This window comes from Sturnus vulgaris, chromosome 2, assembly GCF_052056855.1.
Source record: "Sturnus vulgaris isolate bStuVul1 chromosome 2, bStuVul1.hap1, whole genome shotgun sequence".
In the NCBI taxonomy this organism is placed as follows: Eukaryota; Metazoa; Chordata; class Aves; order Passeriformes; family Sturnidae; genus Sturnus; species Sturnus vulgaris.
Window position 1 is genome coordinate 57,841,848 of NC_142244.1, and position 26,807 is coordinate 57,868,654.

Consider the following 26,807-nt stretch of genomic DNA (forward strand, 5'->3'; position numbering starts at 1 on the left):
AAGCATGCTTCTCTGTTCACATTTCATTTCTCAGCTATCTATTCTGTCTTTAGAAACAGCACTTCAAGTGAAATGCATTAATTTTAACTGTAGTCCTCTCTGGATTATTTTTAAATAATCCAGTAGTAGCAGAAGAAAACACAAGACTTTTAGACAAACAGGTTTATAAGGTTTATTTTCCATTGCACATACATGGATTATATACAAGTTAGTAACATAAGTTACTTCTTAATTCTCTAAAAGATTGTTACAGCAAACACTTGCTATTTCAAAACATCAAGTCAGAAATCAATCTCAAAAAGGTAAATATGACAATATTTTAAAAACAAAACAAATTGCACTTGGTTAGGAGAGTCAAATACAGGTTTGTCTATAGCTGTAACAAACTATATAGCAGGTAATATTACAGTTAGAAGTAGCTCTTGCAGTCCATTTGTACATTAATAATTTTTTTCAATTTTACTTATTTAAAAACTGTTGGATATTTCAAAGACTTCTTCTTCTTCTTCCTAGTATTCGAGATTCACATGAAATGCACTAGCAACTAAGTCTTTATACAATTGCTATTCAAATATAAGAACACCACACCTGAAAATAAGGAGAAAACTAAAATGTATTGATTTTACATGTATCATGGGAAGTATGGAGGGTGTTCAGCAAGAAAGCCCTGACCACTACTTACATAAAATAAGATTTTAAAAAATAATCACTGCACACAATACAAAGGGTGGGGTCATAGTGTACTTTTTAAGTCTCCTGTAACAGTATTATTCCTCATTACTGTTCACAGATGAGTGTTTCCATAGCAAACTTGTTCTCAAAGTGTCGAATCTTTCGGCAGTTGATGGCTTCACGCTTCTGAATTCCTGTTGTATTGGTAAAGAACAACAGAGTGTCAAGAGAAGAAGGGCTGAGGTACCTCAGAGACAGAAGTTTTACCTTTGCTATGGTAAGATGTCACCAGAAATCAGAATTACTCCTCTCCAACCCTCCCCTCCAACGAAACACACACACAAGGAGAAAATCAATTAGCAGGGAATGATCCTGAAAGTGCGGTGAACCAAATCCCAGTACTGGTTTAGTGAAAACCAACCTGCCAAAAACCCCCACTGCTAGTTTTAAACTCAGATCAGTTCCCCATCTCCCTCTCTGTGCATCTGTACAAATACTTGTGGGGATGTGATTAGAGGGAACAGAAATAGAATAAACTGCTTTACGCAAAAAAAAGAGCAGATTTGTAGTATTTAAACAGTATCTTGGAATCAGAGAAAAACAGAATTTAACCAAATTGTAGGCAAACATGCTCACTGTCAACCTGTGCTCACCATTTATTACTACAAGATAAACATACTGAATTTTTCTTTGGATTTTGCTATTAAAACCTTCTAATTTTCAAACATCAATCTAAATTGCTTTTATAAAATGTATTTCTTCTCTTTGTTTTCCCAAGCAGTCAGGTTTCACAATATGACAGAAGCAATTAAACTGCTTTGGTGGGCACTTGCACACCACATGCAGATTTACACAACAAAAAGAAATCAAACAACCAAAAGCAAAAAAACCAAACCACCAAAAAGCAAACCCAAGTAACATCTGAATGCAGATTTTAAGGCAGTGTTTAATAGCTTTTCAAGACTCTTTCAAATACTGTTTTTCAACCATTTTTCCATAAAAAAAATACCAGGCACTACAATTTTGCTGTGAAGACAAGCTCTTACACTTCACTGACACAAATAGGAAGATAAGTAACAATGTATAGATGGCTTTAATGAAAAGAAGTACCTGCAATTCTGTATTTGGACTACAAGGCTAAAGCTTCTCCTACTTTAAAGATTTTTCTTTGATTTGGGGTGGAGTGGGTGGTTTAAGGTTCAAGATTAAAGAAGAGTATCAATGAATACCTGAGCTCCAGAAAATACACCACGCACACACACACACACACACACACACACACACACACACACACACACACACACAGACATTTTGGCACTCCTAGGTCACTGTGGGGGGCCTTGAGCACTTCTGCACCATGACATGACTTATTTCCACAGCTACACGGGAGAATATCAGACACAGAGGCCCAGCGAGCCGGTTAGTGCAGTAAGCAACCCTTGCTTTAATTAGAAGCTTTTCTTTGAACACACTCGGGCATCTCTGAAGCTTTTGCCAAGCCACAGGGGGAAGAGCGTTTACCTTTCATGGCTTCTTTGCGCTGTAGTTTATAGGTTTCCTTGCCGCGGCAGAGGCGGTAAATAAAGAATCCCAGCTGATCCACATTTTCAATGCGATCAGTAACAATCATCTGCTCATGAATCAAATAGGACTGAGGCAAGTATGTTCCAGCCTGTTGAACAAAAACATAACAGCTCAGTCAAAAGCCATCTCTTCATGGTCTGGGCACACAAGAAACACTTTGCAATGTTTTTCTTCAAAATATCTTCAAATTACTTCAAAATATGTATTAGCCACAGACTTTCATTCTAAATGTGCACATTTCACTACAGTACGGAAACATGTAACAATTACATTCAAAAAGGTCACAGAATTTCCATTGATGCTAACACCCACTGCCCTCCTGCTACAGTAACATCAGCCTTCAGCAGGTTTGTTTTTCCTAGGGGTATCCACTGTCAGGGGTCAGTCCTGCACTAATCATCCAAAGTTTTTACTTAATTAGTAACAGCCCACCAGACCTCAGTGGGAACAACTCCCAAGCAGGAGTTGGCAGAAGCCTGATCTACATGGAGATACTCCTGCTGATGAAGCAGGCCAGCTGCAATATAGTCCAGCTGCAGTCCATGGAGCTGGGAAACCTTCAACTTACTTGAGAGTGTGGATCACTGCTCTCAAACCAAAGCCTGGATGAGACCATATATTCCGGCAGATTATTATTGTGACTTCCACAATTGTTTATGTGGAAAGGCACTACATAGCCAAAGTGGAACATCAGGTGTTTAAAAGGCAATACACTGAAAAAGGGGAGAGCCACAATGAAAGGCAAAGGCTTCCCAAGCCCTCTCTAGTCCCTCCAGTATTATTCTGCCACAGATGAAATGATGGAGGAATCTGGCTCTGTGCACACCACACTGTACATGGCTGAAGATGCATAGATTTAGCTGCCAACTAGTTTTCTAATACCACCACTATTAAATAATCATCTATTTTTAAAAATACTAAGAAATTCTGTTAACAGTGGTTCTAATTTATAGCAGTGTAGAAGGTGTTCCTTTTTAAAAAAAATAAAATGATCACTTATTGTGAAAACAAATTCACCATCTATTGTGAAAGATTTCTATATTTTTAGTGACAATAAACAACTTGAAATTTCCACTGTGAAACAAGATCATCTTTTCAGCTCTAGTGACATGTTGAGAAGCTGATTAAAAGAAAGGACTGTATAAAATTAACTTTAAATTTTGCATGAATGAATAAACTATGAATATTTTCTTCGATATCTACTATGAGGAAAACAGCAACTTTTTTTTCTTTAAGTAACACCTTAGCAAATATCACTCTCCCAAATTATCCCACTCATTATTTTGTAATTAAACTTCTGTAAATTACTGTATCTTAACTCCTGATCTCTCAAATCTCAGGAGGGAGCCCCAGGGGAGTGCCAGAGCACAGCAGCAGGCAGGGCACTGGCAGGGTGGGCAGCAGTGCTGAGGACTTGGGGGGCAGCCTGCAAGGACACTCCTGGGCTCATGCCCTCCAAACCACAGGACCTCCCAGCCCACCTCTAAACCCAGCCTTCCCAGTCCTCCCTGGGTGGGACAGGAGACTCAGTGCAGGAATCTCCTTTGCCCATTTGCTGCAGGAGCAGTTATCCAGTGCTGGGATTCAGCATAGCCACAAATATCATAATTTTTGAGACATCCTGTGTACTGTGTACAGTTAAAATTAGCCAGCTGTCTCAGCAGTGGGAACGAGGTGGATGAGCAAATATATCTGGGTTTCAGTTTTGTTTCCCAAAGAAACAAAGGAGGTCTTTCATGTCTGCACATTGAAGCAAACTGTATCAATATATAGAAATGTCGATCTTTAGGCTAAAATTATGGTGTTTCTTAAAAACTAGAACAGCCCAGAGCCCCACTATTTTCATAAAATGTCCTCTGCATGCATTCAGAGCTCATTTTAATGAAACTACCACATCAATTTCATATATTTTTTTGCTGGTGCAACCAGTGTGACTGTAGGACAGTATTTACTCAGTGTATCTGCAACACAGTTTTCCAAATTCCAGTTACAAACGGTTAGCCTGATTTTCTGTGACATCAAATGCCCATAGCTTTTTGTTAATACAATGAGAATTAAACAGATGTCTCATAAAATTAGGGCACCCACTGTTGGAGACAATGATCAAAACTGTTTGCTTTTGCACAGATTTTCAGTTAAATGCGTGATGCCTGGTTATCCTCTTACTTGTAAACCAGACATATTTGATTCAGTACTAATGACAAACTAGGAAATTAGCAGATTTTAATAGTGAAATTTGTGTGATCTAAAAATGGAAAGAAAGAAAACACTACAAACAAAGTCAGAAAAAATGGGGTCACTGAGTTTTACAGACACCACCACACCATCCTTATGTACAGGAAATGAAAGTGTGGTTAAATAGCCAGTCTCAAAATAGGAAGCAAAAAAACAGTATAGGACTTACTTGTGGTAACTTTTCACATGAAATTTATTTATACATACTAACCACTCAGAAATGGCTAAAATGGTTCCTGGAGTCCTAATTCCAAAGCCTTTTTTGAAAGATGGAAACCCAAAGATGATGTAACTGTTCTAAAATTACAAAAGCCCACTAAAATATTAAAACATTCTCCCCAAATCTTAGACACGTTTCATCAGCTCTCTTCCCCACTGGACCATTTTGCTGTTCTGTGAAGAAACCAGAAGGCCAGAACCCAAGGTAAATTTTATTTAAATCTGTAACTGAAAGCATACATTATGTAAAGTGCACAGCAGATCCAACACATCTCATGTGCATCACCCTCAAGCCACTGGATTGAAGTGGCCAAACCCAGGGATCAACACTTTAAACAATGCCCCTGTTAAAAGGATTTCCCAGTCTTATCTGCTTCATGTCTCTCAGCTAACAAGTCTTAGTCCAGTGCACACATGCTTTATAGAAACTTTAGTCATAATGGATTATAAATTAAAAAACACAAAGACTACTATCAAAGATTCCAGCTACATCACATTTACATGGCTTTGTCAGTCAAATTTATAGCACTGAAGAAAACTGTATTTTTTTGCCTTCCTCTGAATTAATGATTCCTTCATGATTGTAGATCACTGCCTAAATAGGTTATAGACTTTTTTCTCTTTGCAAAGACCTCTAGTGACCATGTGCCTTGTGTGAATGTCAGAGTTCTGCAGAAGGGAAAAAAAAAGAAAAACTTCTACTTGTTCCTGTCTTAAGAACAAATTACTTGTGATTTAATCATACCTTGATATTGATGAGCAGCTCCAGGAAATTTTTTGGTGGCATAACAACTGAAGTGTTCAGAGGAATCACATAGCACTTATCCAGGCTAAGGTCAAGATAGGCAGTGAGTCTCTGTTGAGAAAACATTTATTTTAATCAAAATAACAAGAAGATCAGAAAACTGACAGACATTGCTGAACTGCTATTGCCTTGTGCTGTTCTTCAAATTATTCTTTTGTTCACTGTAAAGTCTCTGCAACAAACTCCAATCTTAGGACAAGTAAATGCACAAACAAAGGGCAGCCTTGATGATTGTTTATATTTTCAATAGGGATTTGGGCAAGGCAGCAGGCAATGAGGAGCTCAAATGCACTAAGCAAGGAAACTACAAAGGTGTACCTCAGCTGTTATGGAAACAAGTACAGCGTTCATTTATGCCTAGTGCCTTCATTGCAAAACAACAGGCAAAAACCTGTCTCTAATCTTCATGCTTCTATATTTTGTTATAGGCTAAAGAAGAAATGCTGCTGTAAGAACAAAATACAGAAAAAATACTGCTACAGATAATGCAACAAAAGTAGTTTTAAGTTTAAAAATACTACTGACTTGCAAGGTTAATGATTATTCATAGTTGAATTATTATCTTTATAGAGTACCTGAACTGCAGTATTTGCCATCATTTGATAAAAAGCTCAGGGAATTACCCTGATGAATCCTGTAGCTCTGCTCACTGAGCTGTGTTTTACTGCACCTGTTCTTGCTAAAGAAGATGTTATGTCTAGCTGCTGAAAGCTATGAGGCTGTGTACGTATATAAAATATAGAGCACCAGGAGCCCAGCAGTCAAAATAATGCCAGGACAGCAATCATTAGTGCAGCTAATGTCATTAAATGGAGCAAGCGCTGTATATATGGCAAATGACCCTTGCACTGACCTTTAGAGCAAAGCCTTTAACTTATTACGTCAAAAAGTAAATTTCTAATATTACATTGTTCTTACTTGCTTCTTAGATGCTGCTTTCTTTTTTCATTTTCTAGTTTTCCCTCTTTAGAGTCTTTATTCTCTTAACAGAAGCTCCCTAAATATATTCTGAAATAATATTTAAATTACATAGCTTGTGCAAGCAATGTTTTCCTCCAAATCTGGCTATGAATATTTGATAGATAGCACTTTAAACTCTGAAGTTTGCATAAAAAAATAGGACACTTCCCTATTCTTTTTCAGCTTAGCTTAAAAAAAGCTGTTCAGCGAAGTCTTCAAATGTTCACAGAGATTTAGATTCCTGAAAACCAGCTGTACATTTCATCACCATCAGACAGCTCCAACCATGCTGATACAGAAAAGGCAGGCTTTAATTGTTTTACAGCTGCTCTTAACTCTGAGAGCTGTAGGCCTGTCAACCGCCTTAACAGAAATTTATTACCATGATCCCTATCAATCAAGGTTATTTCTCAAAAAAGGAAGACAGCTTTGAAACCCTAGTTCAGCACCTCTAGGAATTGCAGTAGCCTGTGGTGTACAAAGATATTAAACTTTGGCTTCGTGTGGCATCTGGAAAATGAGCTGTCTTCCATGGTCCTTTCCCCTCCTGCTGCTGCTTTGGGGGTTTGAGCCATGCTAGGAGAGCACCTCTGGGAGTGCTTGAACACACCCAGTGACATCAGATGCAATCAGCCCCTCCAAGCTGATGTCAAAGCTACCTCAGCCCTTGCCAAATTTCCCTTGGCACCACAACAGCTGGTCAAATTCTGGCCGAGTGGACTCAGCAGAGCAAGAACAATATTCTCTTTAGTTTCTCATACTAAGGAAAGCAAATAGATCCAAGATGTTTCCCTTTCTAAAAATGGAACTGTATTTGCCAATGGTGGTTTGCACAGTACCTGATGATGACTGTATCGTGCTGTACTTTGTGCCCAGTTAATAACTGCTTGCAGCCTGCTGCTGATCAAAACATTTCTGCTGCCTCCTCCACCCCTCTGCCTTCTCCCACCATAATAAATAAGGAGTATATTTATCAGGATGACTGAGAGGGAACATTTTTCAAGTTTTAAATGCTTTCAACTTCTTCAGACATATTTCTTACCCGGTGGAAGTCATGGACGATATCAGCAGGATCACTATCAGCAAATTCAGGGACTGGCACACTGATAAACTCGACATCTTCCTCCTCCAGGATCTGAATATTTTGCTCGATTGTGTGGTAGCGAGCACTCTGAGCCTCTGCCCCAGACTCAGGTAAACTTAAGCCATCTTCAATGTACTTTATTCCACAGAAATACACGCCACCCTGCTAAAAATAGTAAACAACCCAGCAACAAATAGATCAGTAATGCAGAAGTTTAAAAGTAATATTCTCAGAACACCTAAGAGAATAAAAACTTGTCAGACTAAATGAAATTTTTTGCCTTTAATTTGATTCATACACCAAAGCAGGAGCCAGTTGCTGCATACAACAGGACCATGGCTAAAACCTCAATTATACTCAACCCAGAGGGAGTTCTTCCCTTGAATTCAAGGAAAACAGGATCCTATAAGCAGGTTCTTAAAATCTTAAAATCTTAAAATTCTTCCCCATTATTTTTAGAAAGACAATGAAGTTCCTACATCTATATTAATGTGTATTATTATAATTAAATTATGATCCAGCTGTAGTCAAAATTCTAATTAAAAACATTAAAACGGGTCATCCAAATCACATTTAAAAATCAAGTCTAGCTCTAAATTTGGTCCTGCTTGCAGCAGAGGGCTGGACTAGACGACATCAAGACTTTCCCTCCAAACTCATTCTGTGAAGTTGCTTAGATTTACAAGATTTCAAGAGTCTGGAAAGTCAGTTTCTAGAATAATTTTTAAACAGTTTTAAGAGACAAAAAGGTAAAAAGAAAAAGTGAAATAACTAATTTGTGTCCTTTTGCCACAGTACATATGGCAGGCTACCTAAGTGAAGTGTAAAATACAGTTCTAAGTCAGAGGAAGTCATGTACCAAAGTTACATGCCAGATAGTTTTAGAAATATTGAACTCTGCATATGCACATGCCGTCAATTTAAACTTTTACATTGAAAATGTGTCTTCAGTGCAATGTCGGCTCAATTCCTGAATGTTTCCTTTAACGCGGATCTGACTCATAAACAAGAAGCACAGGTTTGAATTAAATGGCACTTTCAGTTTCATCTCACTGGCAGGTGAAAGGTGGAGCACCCAGTGCTAAGCACGGGTGAAATGTGCATTAGAAATGCAACTTGCCTTCAGCTCCTCAGCTCGTTAATCCACCCACCGGGATAAGCTGTGCTGTTTAAGCATCATCGTTTGCAGCACTACTGCTCCTCTGTAAATTTGGTTAATGTGATAGCCAAATAGACTACAAACTGCAAGTTCAGCTAGAATTTCTCAAGTTTAATCACTTGGCTTTCCACATTAGCAGCAACTAAAATGGGGGAAAAGCAACAGTCCCACTATCAGGGACATGAACATGAATTTTTACCTTATAATTAGGTGCACTAACCAGTGGGCTAGAGAGATTCATGTTTTGCTTACCCTCTCCCTTTCTGGCTCTGTGATCTTGCAACCCCAGCAGTTTCTGAAGTGGGAGGGTGTGCTTGCACCATTTGGGCAACAGCCCAGCACATCCAGCACTGCCCAGTGACAACTCCCCCCAAGGGAGACAATATTTAACTCAGACCTCCCATGTTTCAGGTAAATGCTCCATTTCCTCGGCACTGCTGCCTTCACAGAGCTCCTCTTGCAGCAGTGCCATTTGTTAAAAGACTGAAAATTCATTTTGTTAGAGGTCTAATCTTGTCAGTGTGGATTAGACTTGATGGAGCATGTTTAAAGCACACTGACTATGCTTTTCCCAAGTCCCCTGCAGGGCCCATATTTCTTATCCATGTGGAGGCTAGGGAAGGGGAGAGTCTCCGTGTTGCTTTCACAAGCAGTCCCTTTCTTATACATTTGCAGTGCCTCATGTGTTAGGAAACCTGAGATCAAATAAGGAGGCTTTCAAGGGGTTAATCCACCATCAGTATTTGGCACTGCAAAAGAGAAAAGAGAGCAGATAAAAATCTGGGACACCACTGGGGTTCCTAAACCCAAGTCCTATTTAGATACAATCTTTCCTCTGCAAAGTGAGGTTTTCAAAAGTGTTTCTCTCTTTTACTTGCCAGCTTCACTTCTGCCCTCCTCTGCTGATAGGTAACTTCAGAGCAGGCAAAACCCTGGCCTTTAGAAAATATGAAGTTTTGGAAAGAAAAAACAGCTTACTTTCTTTGGTTTAGTCTGTTCTTCCTCTTCTAAATGTAACACAAAAAGAACACTCTGTTGCTCCTCTTCCCACAGAGAAAAACAGCCCTCCCCCAATGAATATGTGACTTACCTGGAATGCAAAATATTTGTACAGATAGGCACCACCCAGGAACACACCAGCCAGCATAAAGGCCAATCCAAAGCACATGCACCAGCACCAGGCCCTTCTCTGTCCAACAGGCACAGCATCCTCAGGGTCCTGCAAGACATCAGAGAGGGACTTTAACACTGTTCCCAAGGCAGGTAAGACAGCAGATACTTCAGGCCCAGCAAATACAAACATTGCATCAGCCAGAAAAGGCTGTACACACTTCAGCACAAGCATTGGGTAAAATTTAAAACAAGTCTATTTAAGCTGAGGTTTAGTAAAACTTGTACTTTTAATGCCATCATCACTGACTAAAGCAGCAGACTTGAGAGAAAAATATAACAAAATCTCCTGAGATACCTAATAATACACAGTGAGCCACTTCCCAGGTTGCAGACAGAAAAATATGCATTCTCAGGCAACCTCCATGCAACAACAGCAGAGCAAGGAAGTCAACTCAGAAAGGTCAGATTCTTCTTTACCTTAGTATATACAATATAAGTGAACCTGAAGAACCAACAAAAGATCAAAAGGTAGTAAGAGCAGCAAAATGTATCCTTTCCTATGCTATTCCATCAGAACAAAACAGCCTTTACCACAACTTGGCTGGCAGAAGAGCGAGGGTGGGAATGAAAAAAATGTAAAGATACTTTGTAAGTTGTTGTTAAGGAAGCTTTCTGCTCTAAGACAGCATTTGCCATGCCTCTATCTGCTGTTCGTGTAATACTGAAGGAACGACAGGATGTTTCCCCTTTAGGGCACTGGTTTGCATAACCATGCATTCCCCACGGGCATCCTAAGCAATAAACTGCTGCTTGCAAAATCTTTCCTCTATCAGCACATTACAATGCACTTTCCTCTCCCAAATGTTTGCATAACTCAAATACAAAGTAAAAAAGAAAAGAAAGGAAAAAAAAAAATCCAACTTTGTGCTACCGTGTTCCAAGCCAGGATAATCCTGGGAAAACATTTGAATTCAAATAAATACAAAGAAATTCATTACCCCTTTGCAACCACAAAACAATAACGTAAAATGATGACCAGGGCAAAATCATTATGACTGAATGAACAAAAAAACACCAAAGCAGAAAAATGAGGAAGAGCAGGACAGAAGCTCTTGAGAAGGCTTTGACAGCTATAGCTGTTAGTCAGTGTTCTGTCCGATGTGTTGGGTCTTTTCGTTGCATTTGCTAATTAAGATGATACTTCACTTGAACAAAGGTATGGGTATAGTACCCAGCTGCCTTGGCCCAGTTAAGGAATTCCCCTTATCTGGCTGGAGCAAGACTGACACCAAATGGAAAGGGGACCCTCCCTGTAAATGGTGGGAGAAAGTGGCATTTCCTGGGAATGACTCAGCCATCCCAGAGAAGGATAAGTAGCATTTTGGAGGGACTTACTTCTTTTCACTGATTATAGAGGGAAATTCCTTGGTTAACAAAGTAGGTACCTAATTCATATGCAGCTAAAATTAAGTGATGTGAAACCCACCTTTATAGTACACTACAATTACCTTTCATACAGAAGTGACAATGCAGCTTCTTTGCCAGGCAACAGCTCCCAAAATCTTATTCAGAAATATTTAGAGTCAAACTGAAGATATTTCACACATTTTATTTTGCTTTACCTTGCTAAATAACAGATTTAAATCAGATTGCAAAATCTTCATCTTTGGAGGTTTTCAAGACTCAACTAGAGAAAGCCGTGGCTAATATTGCTTTGGCAACCATCCTGTTTCTAAAGGGAGGCTGCAGCAGATGACTTCCAGAAGCCCCCTCAAACCAACATTTCTGGGATACATTACAAGGCAAAGTGAAATCAGCAAAATAACATTGCTGTGGAATGAAAAGACACAATGTAAAGACAAGAAACAGCTTTTTAACACTTTTAGAATACCAATTATGTAAGGAATTCAGTGCAAAAAATTACAGGATTATTAGCTGCCTGATTTTAAACCTGGCTCTTTGCAAAGACTGAGAATAGGACATAATACTCATGCTCATCTAATTAACTCTCAGGTCGGGCTGAGAGTCACTGTGGATTCTTCTATAAATCATCTCAATTATAAACCTAAACTAGGTAAACCAAGGATTTTTATTTTTATGTTGCCCTGTATCATTAGGTAACTATTTCCCCAGATATTTCAAAGCATACAGGACACCTGATTGAAACTTTTTATAATAGCTGTCACTTAAACCATTCCAAGTTAACCATTCCAAGTTAAAGGGATAGCAAACTGCCTTTGGGATACAATACCAAAATATTCCCTAGTGAAGAATATAAAGAGTATCTTTATTCTTTCCCAGTGCTGCTTTCAACCCCCACAGCTTTTTAACTTCAACCAGAAATATCCATTAGTGGAATACCTGACTCTTCTTTTTTTCATTATTTTTTAAGTCCAGAAAGACTAAGAAAACATGCATCTGGGAAATGGTGAGGAAGGCATGCAGAGTATGAACACTTACTTGGAAATGCGGGTTAATGTCAGATCAATTTACCACAAGCCACAAAAATAATCAGAAAAAAAGAAAGTAGCTTTTACACTTTTCAGTATGCTAGGAGGAACCTGAAGGACAAGTTTATCAGTATTCCACCTTAAATAATTTTGCTTTGATATATGAGATGAGATGTAAACAACAGGTTTAATGCAACTCTTTTATGCTTTACCACCAGCTAAAGGCTATCATTATTATTTCTGACGGTGTCCCTTGTGGTGAAATGTTAAGCTGTTTTGTATTTGTAGTTGCCTATAATTGATTTGTCCCCAGCCTACCAAAACCAGCCCACCCAATTTAGAGCAAGAGTTCAAGCCCAGTTTAGTCTCCTGCTTAGGAGAATGAATGAAAGCACGGCACCTCAGCACAGGCTGAATCTGAAACTGACAACACTGAAAAGATTTTACGCTGTTGAAAAAGAACAAAGAATTTACTTCCTAGCCTGAGAACTACATATATTATCAAGCAGTTTAAAACCAGGTTAAATTAAAATATTATAAATAATATACTGAAGCCAAATTATATATGTAGCTGACCTACGGCTAAGCCTCTCTAAGCTTTTGTATTGCTGCCATGACAGCTTAGTTTGGGCTGTATTGACCCAAAAAAATAATTTGTCCCTTGCTATATAAATCTGACCCTCTGCACTGCAAGAGAAGAAAGTGCAATGGATGCTCACCCTCCTTCCAGGTGACTCATGTTCTGAAAAAAAACCAACCCATTAAGTGAAAGCAGATCCCCACTAAGAGGGACAGTGCTGAATTAGCGCTTCTCCCCACATGGCTACAGCTGCACTTTGTTCCCCGGCAGCAGCACTGACTTCTGAAGCCAGAGCACAACACGAGACTGCAGCCTCAATGACTAATTTTTCTCTAGGCCAGCTTTCCACTGCCAGAGGCACCTCACAAAAGAAAGCATAATATACTTGAGGTGAAGACTGACCTCTAAAAATGCACCTCTCTACTTCTGTGAGCAGTAATAAATAACCATTACTGTCCTGGTCCCTTTCTTTCCTCTCTTCTGCTTCATCCCTGCCCCATGTACTTTCAACTCCTTTGTGAATCCTCAGCCTTAAGATGATGCCACAGAATTCATCTCTGATGCAAAATGCCTTAGGAGGAACTGGATGCAGGCCCAAAACTGGCTTGTTTCCCTTGAGCTGATTGTTCTAATTGGAAAACATTTGATTAGCCTATTTCCCATGGATAAGACGTGAAACAGAAGCATCTCTCTGCCACTTGTACACTAAATCCTACAGTGTTGGAATTAAATGGTTCAGAACTTCCTAGCCTGAATAGCTTGAGGCTCTGCAGTAACATTTTTCCTTTCAGATAGAAAACAAGTATTAAATTCCCTACTATTTGAGACTAGCAAGATCCAAATCTAGAGTCTTCTCACAAAGAAGTGACAAGATGACTGCAGTTTTCAGAACAGGTCCCTTCATTGGTGACTATAGCAGTCAATGTAAAGCTGCTCTCTGCCTTCTTACTAAAACCACTCCTGAGATGGGCACATGATAGCACGAACTATTTACCAGAACATCTCTCAACTACAGAGAGGTCGTCACAAGAACATCTTTATGACAATAAGCATTAACTGTTCTGCAGTAATTTAAAAAAAAAAAAAAAGTTAATAACCCCATAAACCTGCAAACACTAGCAGTTATTAATGGCTAGTGGCTATATATTCTCTTTCTCTTCTCAGTTCAATTTTAATGCTACCTTTTTGTTGCGTTTTTAATAAATACTGAATGTTAGAATGGCCAAATTCATGTTTGGGGCAATATCACAAATGTATTCTAAAAAGCTCCAATACTGAGCCACAAATGTGTATAATTAGACTTGATAATTACTTAGATTTTCCCCTTGTGGCTTTTTGTACACAGTGGAATATAATTGCTTTAACATTATAAAAGTAAAGCAGTCTACAATCTTACAAGGCATATGTCTAGTTTGTATTAAAATGAGTGAGAAGATTATCAGAGCTTGTTCCTTTGCAGAAATTAAGGACACATCCATCTAAACCAGATATGATGGACAACATGCTGTGAGAAGTCCACAATATTGTATGACTGCTGGACAGCTATGCAAAAGATAATGTCCCAAATTTAAAAACAGATATGATAGCAATAAAAATAATTTTGGGAGGGGGAAATGTCTTTTGGAATGAAGACTTTGATCCACAGAGAAAGCTGATGTAGAGCATTACTGAGTATTACAAACATTACTAAAAATGTCTGCAGTGTAATACACAAAACATCCATAATTATGCATGTGAGAATAACATCTAATATATATACACAAGCACATATATAAAAGCTTTCAGCTAATGTGGGTAGAACTGGCTGGAAGCTGCTCAGAACAGTTTTCCTCCAAGGTCCTCTGTGTGCCACTTAGCTCACATGGATGGACAGAACACAGTGGGACAAACTGAGTTTCCTGAAGGCAAATATTGACCAACGGCAGCTTTAATTAGTGGAACAGGAAGAAGGGAAGTTAATGATGACTCCCTAGAAGTGTTTTTTAATGAGAGAGCCTAAAAAGTCTTTAAATAAAATATTGACCAATGGCTGTACAAACTGAATTCTGTTGGTCAGGCTCACCTGCTCTGACTTGTAAATCTGACATCTGTAGAAAATCCTCACAAAAAAAAAGTCAATTTGAAATGAACTTAATTTAGAAAGAGCTCTGCATTCCTTCAATGGTATTCCTGCCTGAAGACTGCTCCAAGCCTGGTATTCTATTTATTACTTCTTGCAGATGGGAAATTAAGGCAGGCTTTTGCAAGACTCCTCACTTGGCAGATGCTGCGAATCTGGAAGACGATCATACTGATCTGCCTCTAAAACAGCAATTTTATGCTCACTAATAAAATTAAATTTAAATTTTTAGTACAATCATCTTTTAACTTGCTAGTTGGAAAAAAACACTCTATATACAATAGATGCTTCAGAGGTTTCTCGCTTGTCCAGAAAACAAGCTATGGCTGTTTATATGCAGTTGATATCTGAACATTGCAACCCTTCAGTGCCAGCACTGCCAGCTCTTCTGTCACAATGGACAGGGACTTGTCCATCTGACCAAAGGCTCTCTGCCTAAAGAACAACATGAAAACACAACCTTAGTTGTGCTGCTGTTTGCTGTAGTCACGTAGCCTGAAAAACCAAGGAGATTAATCAATTAGAACTATCTATTAGGCAGTCGGTACTATTAACCTCTTCTTCCATTTCTCATACCTGTATATTGTCTTTGAAATAGTATTGTAAATACAAAATCTTTTAGACAGCACTAGGAAATCCAGAAGTAAGAAAAACTAAATTCCAGGAGCTTGACAAGTTCAAAGTCCAAGGTTGTTTTAATTGGTTGAATATTATCTTTGACGAAATAATGGGGGAGTTTTATTAAAACATTAGGTGTCTGTCAAATGACTCATTTAATTGTTCAAACATTGTAAGTATAACAGAATAAAAACATCAGTATAAGCAGCCAGCTCGAGATCATCTTAAAAGGGGAATGAGCGCTGGTGGGTAGGAAGGTAGCTGCAGCTCCATGTATTGGGAGAGACAGATGTGAAGAGAAAACAAAAACTGGAGAACAGGCAAGAGCAGGGGAGCAGGAAATAAAACCCAGAAACATGTTGGAACATGAAGAGTTAAAATTTTCTGCAGGAAGTAAAGGAAAATTACAACTGTAAAGTGAATGTTAAGGACAAGAACCAGCAGTTCATCCACAGCTATGTGACAGAGGGACAACAAAAGAAGCACATCCTGAAGAGTAATCCAGCAACTCCTAACCAACATGAGTAATCCTGATTAACCTAAACACTGCCTTCATTTCTGAGATAAGAGACTGCAAAACCTGACCACAGTCAACAATTAAAGAGTATGGGTAAAGAAGGAAAAAGCCTGCAACTATTCAAATTGCTGTTTTTGTTAAATTTTGGAGTAGCACTAAGATGAGTCATTGTTAGCTTTGGTCTTAGGTGGACTAGAAAGTGACAGGGTACTTACATGGCCCAAAAGTTGTATTTTTACACCAGGCAAAGACTTTTATCAGGTGATTCACCTGCACTTTTGGCTATATCCTCGTTCCAGGCTGTCTACAACAAGTGTACAACTAACCACACACTGGATTTGACTGTTTTTTTCGAACTGTCTTCCCCAGATTGTTCCTTTTCTCTGTCCAGTTTCAAGATCTACCCACTTCCTTCTCTGGCCACTTATCCCATGTCTATGCCCCCTGTATCTTTCCCCACTCAAAGCAGTTCTCTGGTATCTGCCACACGCAGAGTAACTGGGCACACCTTATCTCCATTTCCTCCCTTCACCATTGCCCCAAGATAAAGCACTCATCACCACGCTCTGGTGACGAGGAGCTGGGCTGCGGCCACAGAACTGCTCTGGACTTTGGCCTGACCCATCAACCAGCACAGCACTCCTGTGCCTCGTGGCCTGCGTTTTCACTGCAAACACTCAGGGTGAGGACTGTCCTCCTGCGTCTTTCTCTGTACAGATATTAGCACCACAGGATCTTAATACCATTTTATAATCCAACTGAACAAAAGGAAACGTTTCTTTTACTGCATGACCCCAAAACACTGGCACAGCTTGCCCAGGGAGGTTGTGGAGTCTTCCATCCTTGGAGATACTCAGAAGCTGACTGGAGGTGGTCCCAAGCACCCAGCTGCAGGTGGTCCTGCTAGAGCAGAGGAGTTGGCCCAGATGACCTCTAGTGCTGGCCATTCTGTGACACACACCTACAGTTTTTAAGTAACACTAATACTATACAGAGTGAGGATTAACAAATAACTCCAACCACTTGCTTCATTAAAGGGAAAAAAAAAATTCTAACTTCCAGGAATGCTAGACAAGTACAGCTCCATACATCCTTTACTTCCTTTGGAGTTTTATGGCTCTTCTGCCTTCTCCCCACTCCTCGCCATGAGAACTTCAACAAAACCTACAACCTTTGGAAAATGTCTTGCCTTTAAATGTCTGGAGATGGAAATCAGGTTTATTTAGAAAATATACAAATGTTGCTGAATCTATACATTTTCATAAACTAGAATGATGGAAATTTGTTCTGTATTCTACACTTAGTTTTCTCACATATTTAAAGAAAAGAGAAGTGTTCTGGTACAAGCTTGCAAGTCATAGACCAAAACATGCAGGTGGAAAGCTTGCACAGATATCTGGCAAGAGGGATTCATTTTTTAAACAAAACCCATCAAATCTAAGAAGTCATATGGGACATTCTTCAGAATGCATTTTGGTTTCTGAAAACAAAATCACCACACCCTTTATAGTTACATCATACCAAACACAAAGCATTTCATTAAACTGCCCAATTTTGAAAAACACTTTTTAAACATTGCCAAAATAAACCCTTTACCCACCTGCATTTTTTACCTTACAACTGACTTACATTCTACCATACTTACAAAAACTACACTAAATCAATCTATAATTTTAATGAAGTATTTCTTTCATCTTTATCCTGAATTAGATCAGTGTTTGAAAACTTAGAAGGTTCCTATTCCACTTAAAATGGATCAATACTAAATTATCTCTTTGACCTTGATTGTTCCAATCCCTGTTTTTCCCTTACTCTGCTCACTTCTTATATCTGAAATTTCTTTTTTCCTATGACTGCCTGATTCTCAGACATCAGTATGATGGAACGCTATGTGAATTTAACCTAGATTTCTCTCAAGGCTATTTTCCCAAGTGGCGTTGGCTCTTTCACCCAAGAGATCTCATTAGCATGCACATATGCACCACTGAGCCTCGGAATTTAATAACTCTATTCCCAGCTCAGCCGCAGATGGTATGTCATCTCAAACAAGTTACAAAGACTGTGTCTCAGTTTCTCTCAAAAGTAGAATCCAGCATCACAAAACCCACTTTTGAGGCCTGTAGTCCTGCTTCAAAGGAGGGCAGACTCTGAAGCCTGTCTAGGTTGCTCAGGGCTCTTGACCAGTCAAGGTTTGAAAACTGCTAAGACTGACACTTCAAAGCTTCTCCGGGTAATCTCCTCAGCAGCATTCAGTTCTCCTCAAGACTGAAAAATATTTTGCTTCTATCAGTTAGAAGCTCTCCTTTTTAAATTTATGACCACTGTCTTTTCAGTCACCTCCCCAGGCACTGGGAGGCTGCTGTGAAGTCCTCCCTGCAGCAGTTTCATTCCGGGTTGAACAAACCCCACTCCCTCGGCCACGCCTCACATGACATAACCTCCAGCCTCTGACTATTGTGGTGGCCCCTGCTGGACTCGCACCAGTTTGTTGCTGTCTTTTTTTGGATCAAAGAGCTCTCAGCCTTCAGTGATGCCAGTGACTAGTGTCCAGCTGACTGTCCACCAGAAGCCCTGGGTCTTTTTCAAGCAGAGCAGCTTCCCAGCCAGGTGATGCCATATGTATCCTGAAGGCTGGGATGAGTCTCCAGGTATAGGACTTGGCACTTGCTATTTCTGAAACTCCGAAGATTTTGTTCAGCCTATTACTGTAGCCTGGTGAGGCTCTTGTGAATGGCAGCCCTGTCTTTAAACACATTCTGCTAATGCATGTATTAGTGAATTAGAATGCATCATACCTACAGCAAGCACAGTTCTCCGAGTGGAAACCATTCTATATGCAAATACAGAATAGCATTTAATTGTAGCAGTTACGAGTATCAGCACAGGAGAGCTGACCTCGGAAGGCTGATGTTTAATTATGCCCTTTTCCAGGCAAAACTGTTGTAACAAACTAAAGGGCTTCAGTGCAATTAGACTATTCAAAGTCTGAAGTGGAGCACACACTCCAGTGCCCAGAACCTGGCAGCATCACACGCTGCATGATCACAGACCTGGCCAGTGTTCAAACACCTCACCAAGAGCTCCCCAAAACTGCAAACCTTAGGCAAGGCAACTCACTGCACTGTGCAGCAGCCTCCGAGAGTCGTGTTTGGCCTCACACCCTGCAAAGGCTGCTGCATTTTCAAATGTGTAAATGCAAGGGTTTTCTATTTCTGTGTAGGCTTAATCTTTTAAAATAAATAAATAAACAGGCCCTAGTGATTCAGCAGCTATGTGAGATCCACCCCAGAGATCACTGACCCCTCCCAGTTATGATCTCCCCAGCATGCTCTTTTTTCCACAGTCATTCCACCATCTCATCCTACCCACAAAAGAGCAGAAAGCTGCCATCAAAGCAAGAGTTTGCTGAACCCTAGGACAAAGACAACCACAAATTAACCATGGACTTGCATTCAAGGAACTACTCTTAAAATGCCCGTGGGTTTTATTTTTATGTACAGACATATGCGAAATTATATGTATTGCATAGTTAATAATATATATCCTTCAGAAAAATTTAGAAAAATATTTGTGTGTACACACACCCACCCATCCACCCCGACACTACATGGGAAGGACAAACAAGATACCAATTTATTTTTTTTCCAGGATCTCTATAATAACGGTTGGGCAAATATGACTTTGACACTTTGTCATGATGAATTTTGTACAGCTGTTGCACAGAGGACCCTTGCTTGTAGATGACACATGGCTCACTCAGGAAGAACCTAGTGCTTTTCTGTATGTCCACTGTGGCCCAAACCCTACCTAGGCCACATGATGTCTGCCACAAAACCATTTCTGACTTCATTGCAGAGCTCAATCTTATTAATTATCTCATTCCTCTGGTTTACCACATCTGTAAAATTAGGACAGATATCCGAATTTTATAAATTAGCATGCTTTTCATCTGTAGATTCAAAGTAATTTCCACTGAGGATAAAAAGCAGCACATAAATAGTAAGAAAATGAATGTTGTATTATTCATACAGATCAGGAGACTAAAAGCAGATAATGCTAACCTTTGTCAATCATAGCATAAGGGGAGGATGGAGAGAAAAAAAAATAGGGGGAAAAAAAAAGGAACCTGTGCAGTAAGTAACAAAACACATAATTACTTATCCCAGCTGTAGTTACATTTTAAAACGCTTTTAAAATGTCATAATGTTTCTGGAAGTACAGATTAAAAAAACATTTAAAATTACTAGGACTTAAAAATGCAGTATTTACTTCTGAAGGTATTTCCTGAGAGTCATAGAGAGGACTATTTTCTTTTTATGAAGAGCTATCTGATGCCTGTAGCTACTGGATAGAAAATACATATAAAGCTGACAAATATTCCAAAATCACAACTGCAGAACAGTTAACTGAAAACATTACTGAAGGTAAGTATGCTTACCATTCTTACATACCCCCCCAAGACTATTAGCATCCACATTTATTAAAATGCTGATAGGAAAAAGGAAAAAAGAAAAAACCCTACACAAATAACAAAGAAAATACATTTGAAAATAGAAAATAGTTTATAAAAACACAACTGTTAGGTTACATTTGCAACGGCAAACATTTCATTAAAATATTTAACAGAAGAAAAACATACATACACATTATAGTTTGAAATTCAACTTCCCTTGAAATAGATGTTCACATGTTGGATTAAATATTCATTATAATGGAATGATTTGAAACCATTTCCCTTGAAAATACTGCTGATTCCAAGAAAATTTCCTTTCAAACGATTTTCACAGGAAAGCTCAGCATTTCATTTTGATCCATATCTTCACAAATTAACTAATTTAACTTGATCTTTCCCACTGAACAGAACTTCTATTTCAACAGCCTCTGTTTAAGTGGTATTCTTCATACTAATATGCAATGTTATATCTAAACTAGTTTCTTGAAGCTTATCAAAAAGAGTATTGCAGCACAGAAAGACAAGAGTGAATATAAGAGAAGTACTTCTGGCATTTACTGTAAAGATAGGTTACAGTGCAGGATATTTTTTTCTAGATACTGCACTAAATAAAGCATCATCTAATTACAGACTTTTCCATATGATGATATTAAGGGGAGAAAAAGTTATCCAAATACATTTTTAGGGCAAGGGGTCTCAGCCAAGTGAAAGTCTGGGAAACTGAAGAGAAACTATTTAGAACTGCAGAAAGTTTTCACATTGTCTCTCTAGTCATCCCTGCACTGAGTTCACCCGAGCTGTATGGTACAGCCATCAGCTCCTGCTCAGTCAGCCAAAAACGTGAATGATACAAACAACTGACAAAGCAGTTATCACAAAGGTCTGGCATAATACATCCTGTTTGAAACATTAAATATCATTCTTCTGGGAAATGGTTGTATTTCTCAACCAAAGCTTTGTATTTGTTATTCAGGTCGGGAAGTGAAGAGAGACAGAAAAGGAAGTCAGATACGGAGCACTGACAGAACTTCTCTGTCCCACAGGTTCATGCCCATTGTGGGATGACACAAGCTCCTACAGATCACATTTTGAACTTCGCAATTTCAAATCCCTAAACTCTCTTAAAAATAGCAAGAGATTGTCAGAGGAGCACCACAAGCTTTGAGAGATCTTGGTTTTCTAGTATTGTCTCAATTGCTGGCAGCCTTTAAGGAGTATCTTTAGGAGCCAAGTCTCAAGACCACAGTTACCTTATTTTAAGGAAGCTGCACTACTTAACTAGTAGCACAAATTCATAATGTAAAAGGATGTAGGGGAAGGTATCAGTCACAAGGCTTCTTTCCTTAGGAGAAGTCACTCATTGCACATATTTTGTTCAGTAAAACTCAATTAACCCTAATTTATGTTTTTGGGTACACATTGAGTCAAATAAAATAACAGAATGAGCCCTGGGTACTCTTCGTCCCTGAAACTTGAGGGTTTTCATCTATGGTTTGGTGGATTTTCATTAAAATTTTAGCAACATCTGGGAGAAGGGGGAGGGAATTGACTTTGTTAGGATTTTTACTTCTAGTCCTCTTTTAAATAATCATGTCTTAATCTCCACAATGCTCTGACAGATAGCAAAGCAGGTTGGTTTCATGACCTAATTGCATCACAGAAAAGAGAGGAAAATGCAAAGACTGCTCTTTGCCCAATAGCATCTGGTGTAAGGCCTATAGAAACTTGGCTGGAGAAAGCTATAAAGGGAATATGGAAACTCCTGAAAAAAAATGAAAAACAAACAAAACAATCCTAAAGCACCCAGCTCCAGAGACATTCCATAAAGTGGGAAAACCTGTTTTCCTGACAGCAAGTAATAAGCAAATGACCTAAAAATACTTTTTAGTGAATACAGTAACTTTTATATATATATATATATATATATATATATATATATACATATATATACATATCCGTAAAAAACCTGTAAAGTTGACTCCTTTATTTCAGGAACATTTAACACCAATTACACAAAATCTGAGGGTTTTTCTGCACAGTAAAATAGTGCTCATTAGTTTTTTCTCAACAGTATTTCCTAGGTGGATCCCTTCACTCTGTGTTAAAAATGTCTATTTTAGTATGCTTTAGGCAAGATTATGCTAAAGACAAAAAAATAAGGTTAATTTTAAAGGTCACAGTAATAACGTTCTTATAAGGAATAAATGCAGAAAGCTGCTGCTTTTAAAATTCTTAACATTTACACTTTCACATTGAACTCTCTGCCAAAGGTCAGCCACAATAAGTATGTGTGAATCCACAGCTTCCATGCACAAAGCTGGATGTGGTAAAGATGCACGTGTTGAGCACCCCAAAAAGAAAAAGGATGCCGCTGAACCCCAGGCAGAAGGGAACAACAGCCTGAGTCACTGAGGGCACGAAGATTTTTGGGAGGGCTTAATCTACTGAATGGCCTCTATAAAATGTCCGAAGACTTCAGCTATGTTCAGAACCATCTTTGGCTCTCCAAAGATCTATTGTAGGGAGAAATGTTAAAATACCGCACATTGTTTGTTTGTTGGGAAACTGGGTCATAAAACACCCTATTGTAAAGACAATGAGCAAAATGGAAAATGAAATGTGGCCTAAGACCCTTTACTAGGAGTATTCTGTATTTTGGCCAAGAATTATGGCATACAACAACAGAAAGAGGTTTGTAATGGCTGCCTAATTGTGGAGACACTTTCACTACATGCCATAATACCAAGCAGTGATTTATGCAGAGACAGGATTAGCACTCTAGATTTTTCAACTCCTTTTTAAGTAACATACTCTAAAGCATAAGACCATTGCTTTCTGCAAAACCTTTTTATAAGATGCTGTTTCTGTGACACATCCCCTACTCTTCTTGCCTCTTCCTGTCTTACCTTCCCTGATTAATTTCCGATTAATATCTGCATCAGAGGTTACTGGGCAAATTTTGGCAAGATAAGAGTATTTCTATACTGTATCATCAGCATATTTTAGCTGCAAATGCTCTTTGCTAAGTCCTTGGAAGATTATGTATTTGAGACTAATCCTGCAATGGCAGAGCGGCAGTCTTCAAGGCACTGTGCTGGAAAAAGCAGCAGAACAAGACTGTCAAAGAATTAGCCCAAAAGCTCGTTCCATGAATTTTTATTTTCTCAACATTTCAGAGTATTTAGCTTTATTCATTCATTTTAACTAGTTTACTGATATCTGTAGCTCAAATATTTTAAAGTTCTTGGTAATAAAATTGTGATAGTACAATTCTGTTGATCCTCTTCTTAGGGTTTCCCCTTTACTTCAGTCCAGAATGCTTCCCAGGACTTTGTTCATAAAAAAAGCTTCATAAAATGTTGCAATATTTTTTGTGTTTACACCTGTGATCCAGATCTATTTATTTTCCTACAGAAACAATGCAGGAGAAGGGAAAACAAATGTCCCATATATGCTGTTTTGGAGATGTGACCTTTTTCAGTCTACCAGAATTCTTTCTTCCAATATACATTCCCACACTGCCTTCAAACCTCACTCGAAGCTAAGGGTTTTCCAGCAACGACGTGCCATGAATAATGCATTTGTCAGATGTGGTTTACTTTGTCCCCTTTCCTCCAAAGAGCTGCATAGGCAATTCAAGTTGTGGATGGGTGGGGGAAGATCTGTTTCTAATGCAGTTGTATTCGAGAAGGCAAAGTTCAAAGACTGGATCTTGCACTTACCTCAAAGGTATCAAGTTTTACAAGGGCCCTCAGTTCCTTTCCACCCACCCCAAGATCCGAGAATAAGATCCCAGACTTGAAGAATCACGATACCTCGAGAGCTACGTGGCATTGTTTGCTTCACTACTGTTAATTCTGCATGGATTGCACAGCCTGTTCTACAAAAACTACAGACAACGCTACTGTACCAGATCTGCTTTTATTGATGTTCTAAAACACAAAAGCTTAAAAAAAGCTTACTCAAGAGAATTTTACACACTGTTAGGTGCAGGTCTGCAGTTCTGCAGACAAAAGATAGAAATGTGTCAAGGAGAATGTCAAAGACTCGTCCCTCAAGAGCACTCGCTTGTTTTTGGAATTTTCATCTGCACTGAGCATCCCCTCCTAGCAAGCTATTTTAGGAGTGTTTCAAGCTTCATTCAGGCGTGTTCATCCCCTGACAGCAGTGCAAGAACTTTTAAGTAGCTACTGTGAGATTAGCCTGCCTTTTGACCAGGTTAATAAATGTTTACAAGTCTCATTTCTAGACAAGAAAAGCAAAGTCAAGGCAGATCTCGTGTGTCATCCTCAGCTGCTAGAATTTACAGCTCCACATTAAAGCAATCATAGTCAAATAACATGCTTCCGTCAGTATCTGGACAGGGTCAGGAAGATTTGTTCCCCAGTGTACAATTAGCCAGATGTATTTTGTTTGTTTAGCAGCAGAAAAACAAGCCAAATTTGGTAGACTATCTGGAAACAAACATCATCCAGGGTAAGTCTGGATTCCAAGCTAATAAGAAAAACCCATTTTCTGGAACATGTAGCCTGTATCTTGCTTATGTGCTTGGTGTCAAACTGACCACCAAACCTGGAGTCAGGAAAGAATTCTACAGCTTAGGGGAAGCCACTACTCCTTAGAGAATAGCACTCCTCTAGGAACACGGAGCACCTAATGGAGCACCTAATGGATTTCCCGTAATTGCAGGCAATCTGAGTAACAATACCGTCTCGTCTGTTGTGGCACACTATTCTAGAGACTTAAATACTCTGGTGAGAGTTTTATCTGAAAGTGCAGTATGCTCAGCAGAAGTGTGAAATTTACACTTGCTGTATCAGGGAGATGTCACTAGAAGCACCTTTCTGGTTCCCCTCGGCTGTGAAATGACAGTGGGGTCTGCAGGTGAAGAACCTGGCCCCAGCAAAACCACTGCAAAACGTGCACCAGGGCACAACTTCACACAGAAATTCATCGCAAAGATCTGGGAAATTAATAAACACTATCAGTTTTGAAGAACCAATCTGGTAATTCAGAGGCCTGATGCACAAGAGACTGTGAAAGCAAATGAAAACAGCAAGACACTGTTTATGTGCAGCTGGCCATTATTCAAGTTTTCATTCCCTTCTGAAAGAGCTTACACCAAGTTACACTACTCCGAATTAAAAACTGGTTTTGATAGCATAGAAACTGTAACCAAAAACCTTTATATTCTAGGCAGTTTTGCACTTCAAAAACTTTAAAAGCCGCTGGTGTTTTTTCCTTCGTTGCTGTTTGCAGAGGGGAGGCGACAGCAGCGCCGGGAGTTCGGGTGCTGTTTTGGGGCGGGGGGAAGGCAGCTCTTTGTTCCTTTACTTCAGCCAGCCCAAGTTCCGAGACGAAGTTCCCTGTACCACACAACCACCAGGCTCGGCGAACGCGCTGCGGCACAAGCGCAGCCGAACTCCCCGCTTCACCCTCCAGGCGCTCCCTTGCCCTGGAGCATCCGGGCTCCGGGAGCTCGCCAGCAGCCGGCCGGGCCCCGCCGGGCGGCCGGGGGGGATCGCGGCGGGGGGAACAGCAGGCACGACCCGCCCTCGCCACACAAACCAGCTCCCACCGCCGGCCCAGCACAGCCGGGGGGCTGCGGGAGCGCAGCCGGCCCTGAAAGCCGAGGCGGCCGCGGTCCACGCGCTGTAGCGGCTAACAAAAAAACCCTCCAAAACAAAACCTCGACAAAAACCCCCAACCGAGCGAACAGAAAAACGGAACCACCACAGAGATCCCCGGAGTCGGGAGAAGCGGGGCCGAGAAGCTCGTTCCCTGTCAGCCATTTTAGAAGCGTGAGGCGATGGGGCGGCGGGGCGCACCGCTGCGCAGCGCTCCCCCGGCCCGCCCGCGGGCCATCGCCGCGGGCAAGGGGCGTACAAAGGCCGGCAGCGTCCCCGCCGCGCTGCGCTCCCCTCCCCGGGTAGCCCCGCCGAGCGCAGCGCAGCGGAGCAGAGCGCCCGGCGCCCCCGGGCCAGCCCCGGAGGGTCGGTCCCCCCACCGCCCTCACCTTGGCGTCCGGCGGCAGGATCAGCACCTGGCTGTTCTCCTCCTCCTTCTTCGCCGCCTCCTTCTGCGCCAACGCAGAGTTGAACGACACCTTCACCATGGCCGGTCCTCAGCGTCCCGCACACAGGAGAACGAGGACGAGAAGCAGCCCGGACCGGCGGAGCTTCGCGGGCTGTCCCCTACCTTGTCGCCCCCCTGCTGCTGCCTTACCGCTGCTGCCACCC

The 26,807-nt window shown here is 40.2% G+C and overlaps 1 protein-coding gene across 2 annotated transcripts; it reads right to left on the reverse strand.

The window, feature by feature from the left end:
• Positions 1-147: 147 nt before the first annotated feature.
• On the reverse strand, positions 148-26,807 carry ITM2B (integral membrane protein 2B). 2 transcript variants are annotated; one of them, XM_014868815.2, is made up of 6 exons: positions 26,585-26,807; positions 9,809-9,937; positions 7,518-7,721; positions 5,456-5,566; positions 2,194-2,344; positions 148-866 (listed from the first exon to the last, which is right to left on the reverse strand). In XM_014868815.2, exons 1-6 carry the CDS (start codon positions 26,681-26,683, stop codon positions 778-780), a joined length of 783 nt encoding a protein of 260 aa, XP_014724301.1. In that variant the 5' UTR covers positions 26,684-26,807; the 3' UTR covers positions 148-777. The 2 variants fall into 2 exon arrangements, with proteins under 2 accessions (XP_014724301.1, XP_014724300.1); XM_014868814.2 differs by having other exon boundaries at positions 7,518-7,724.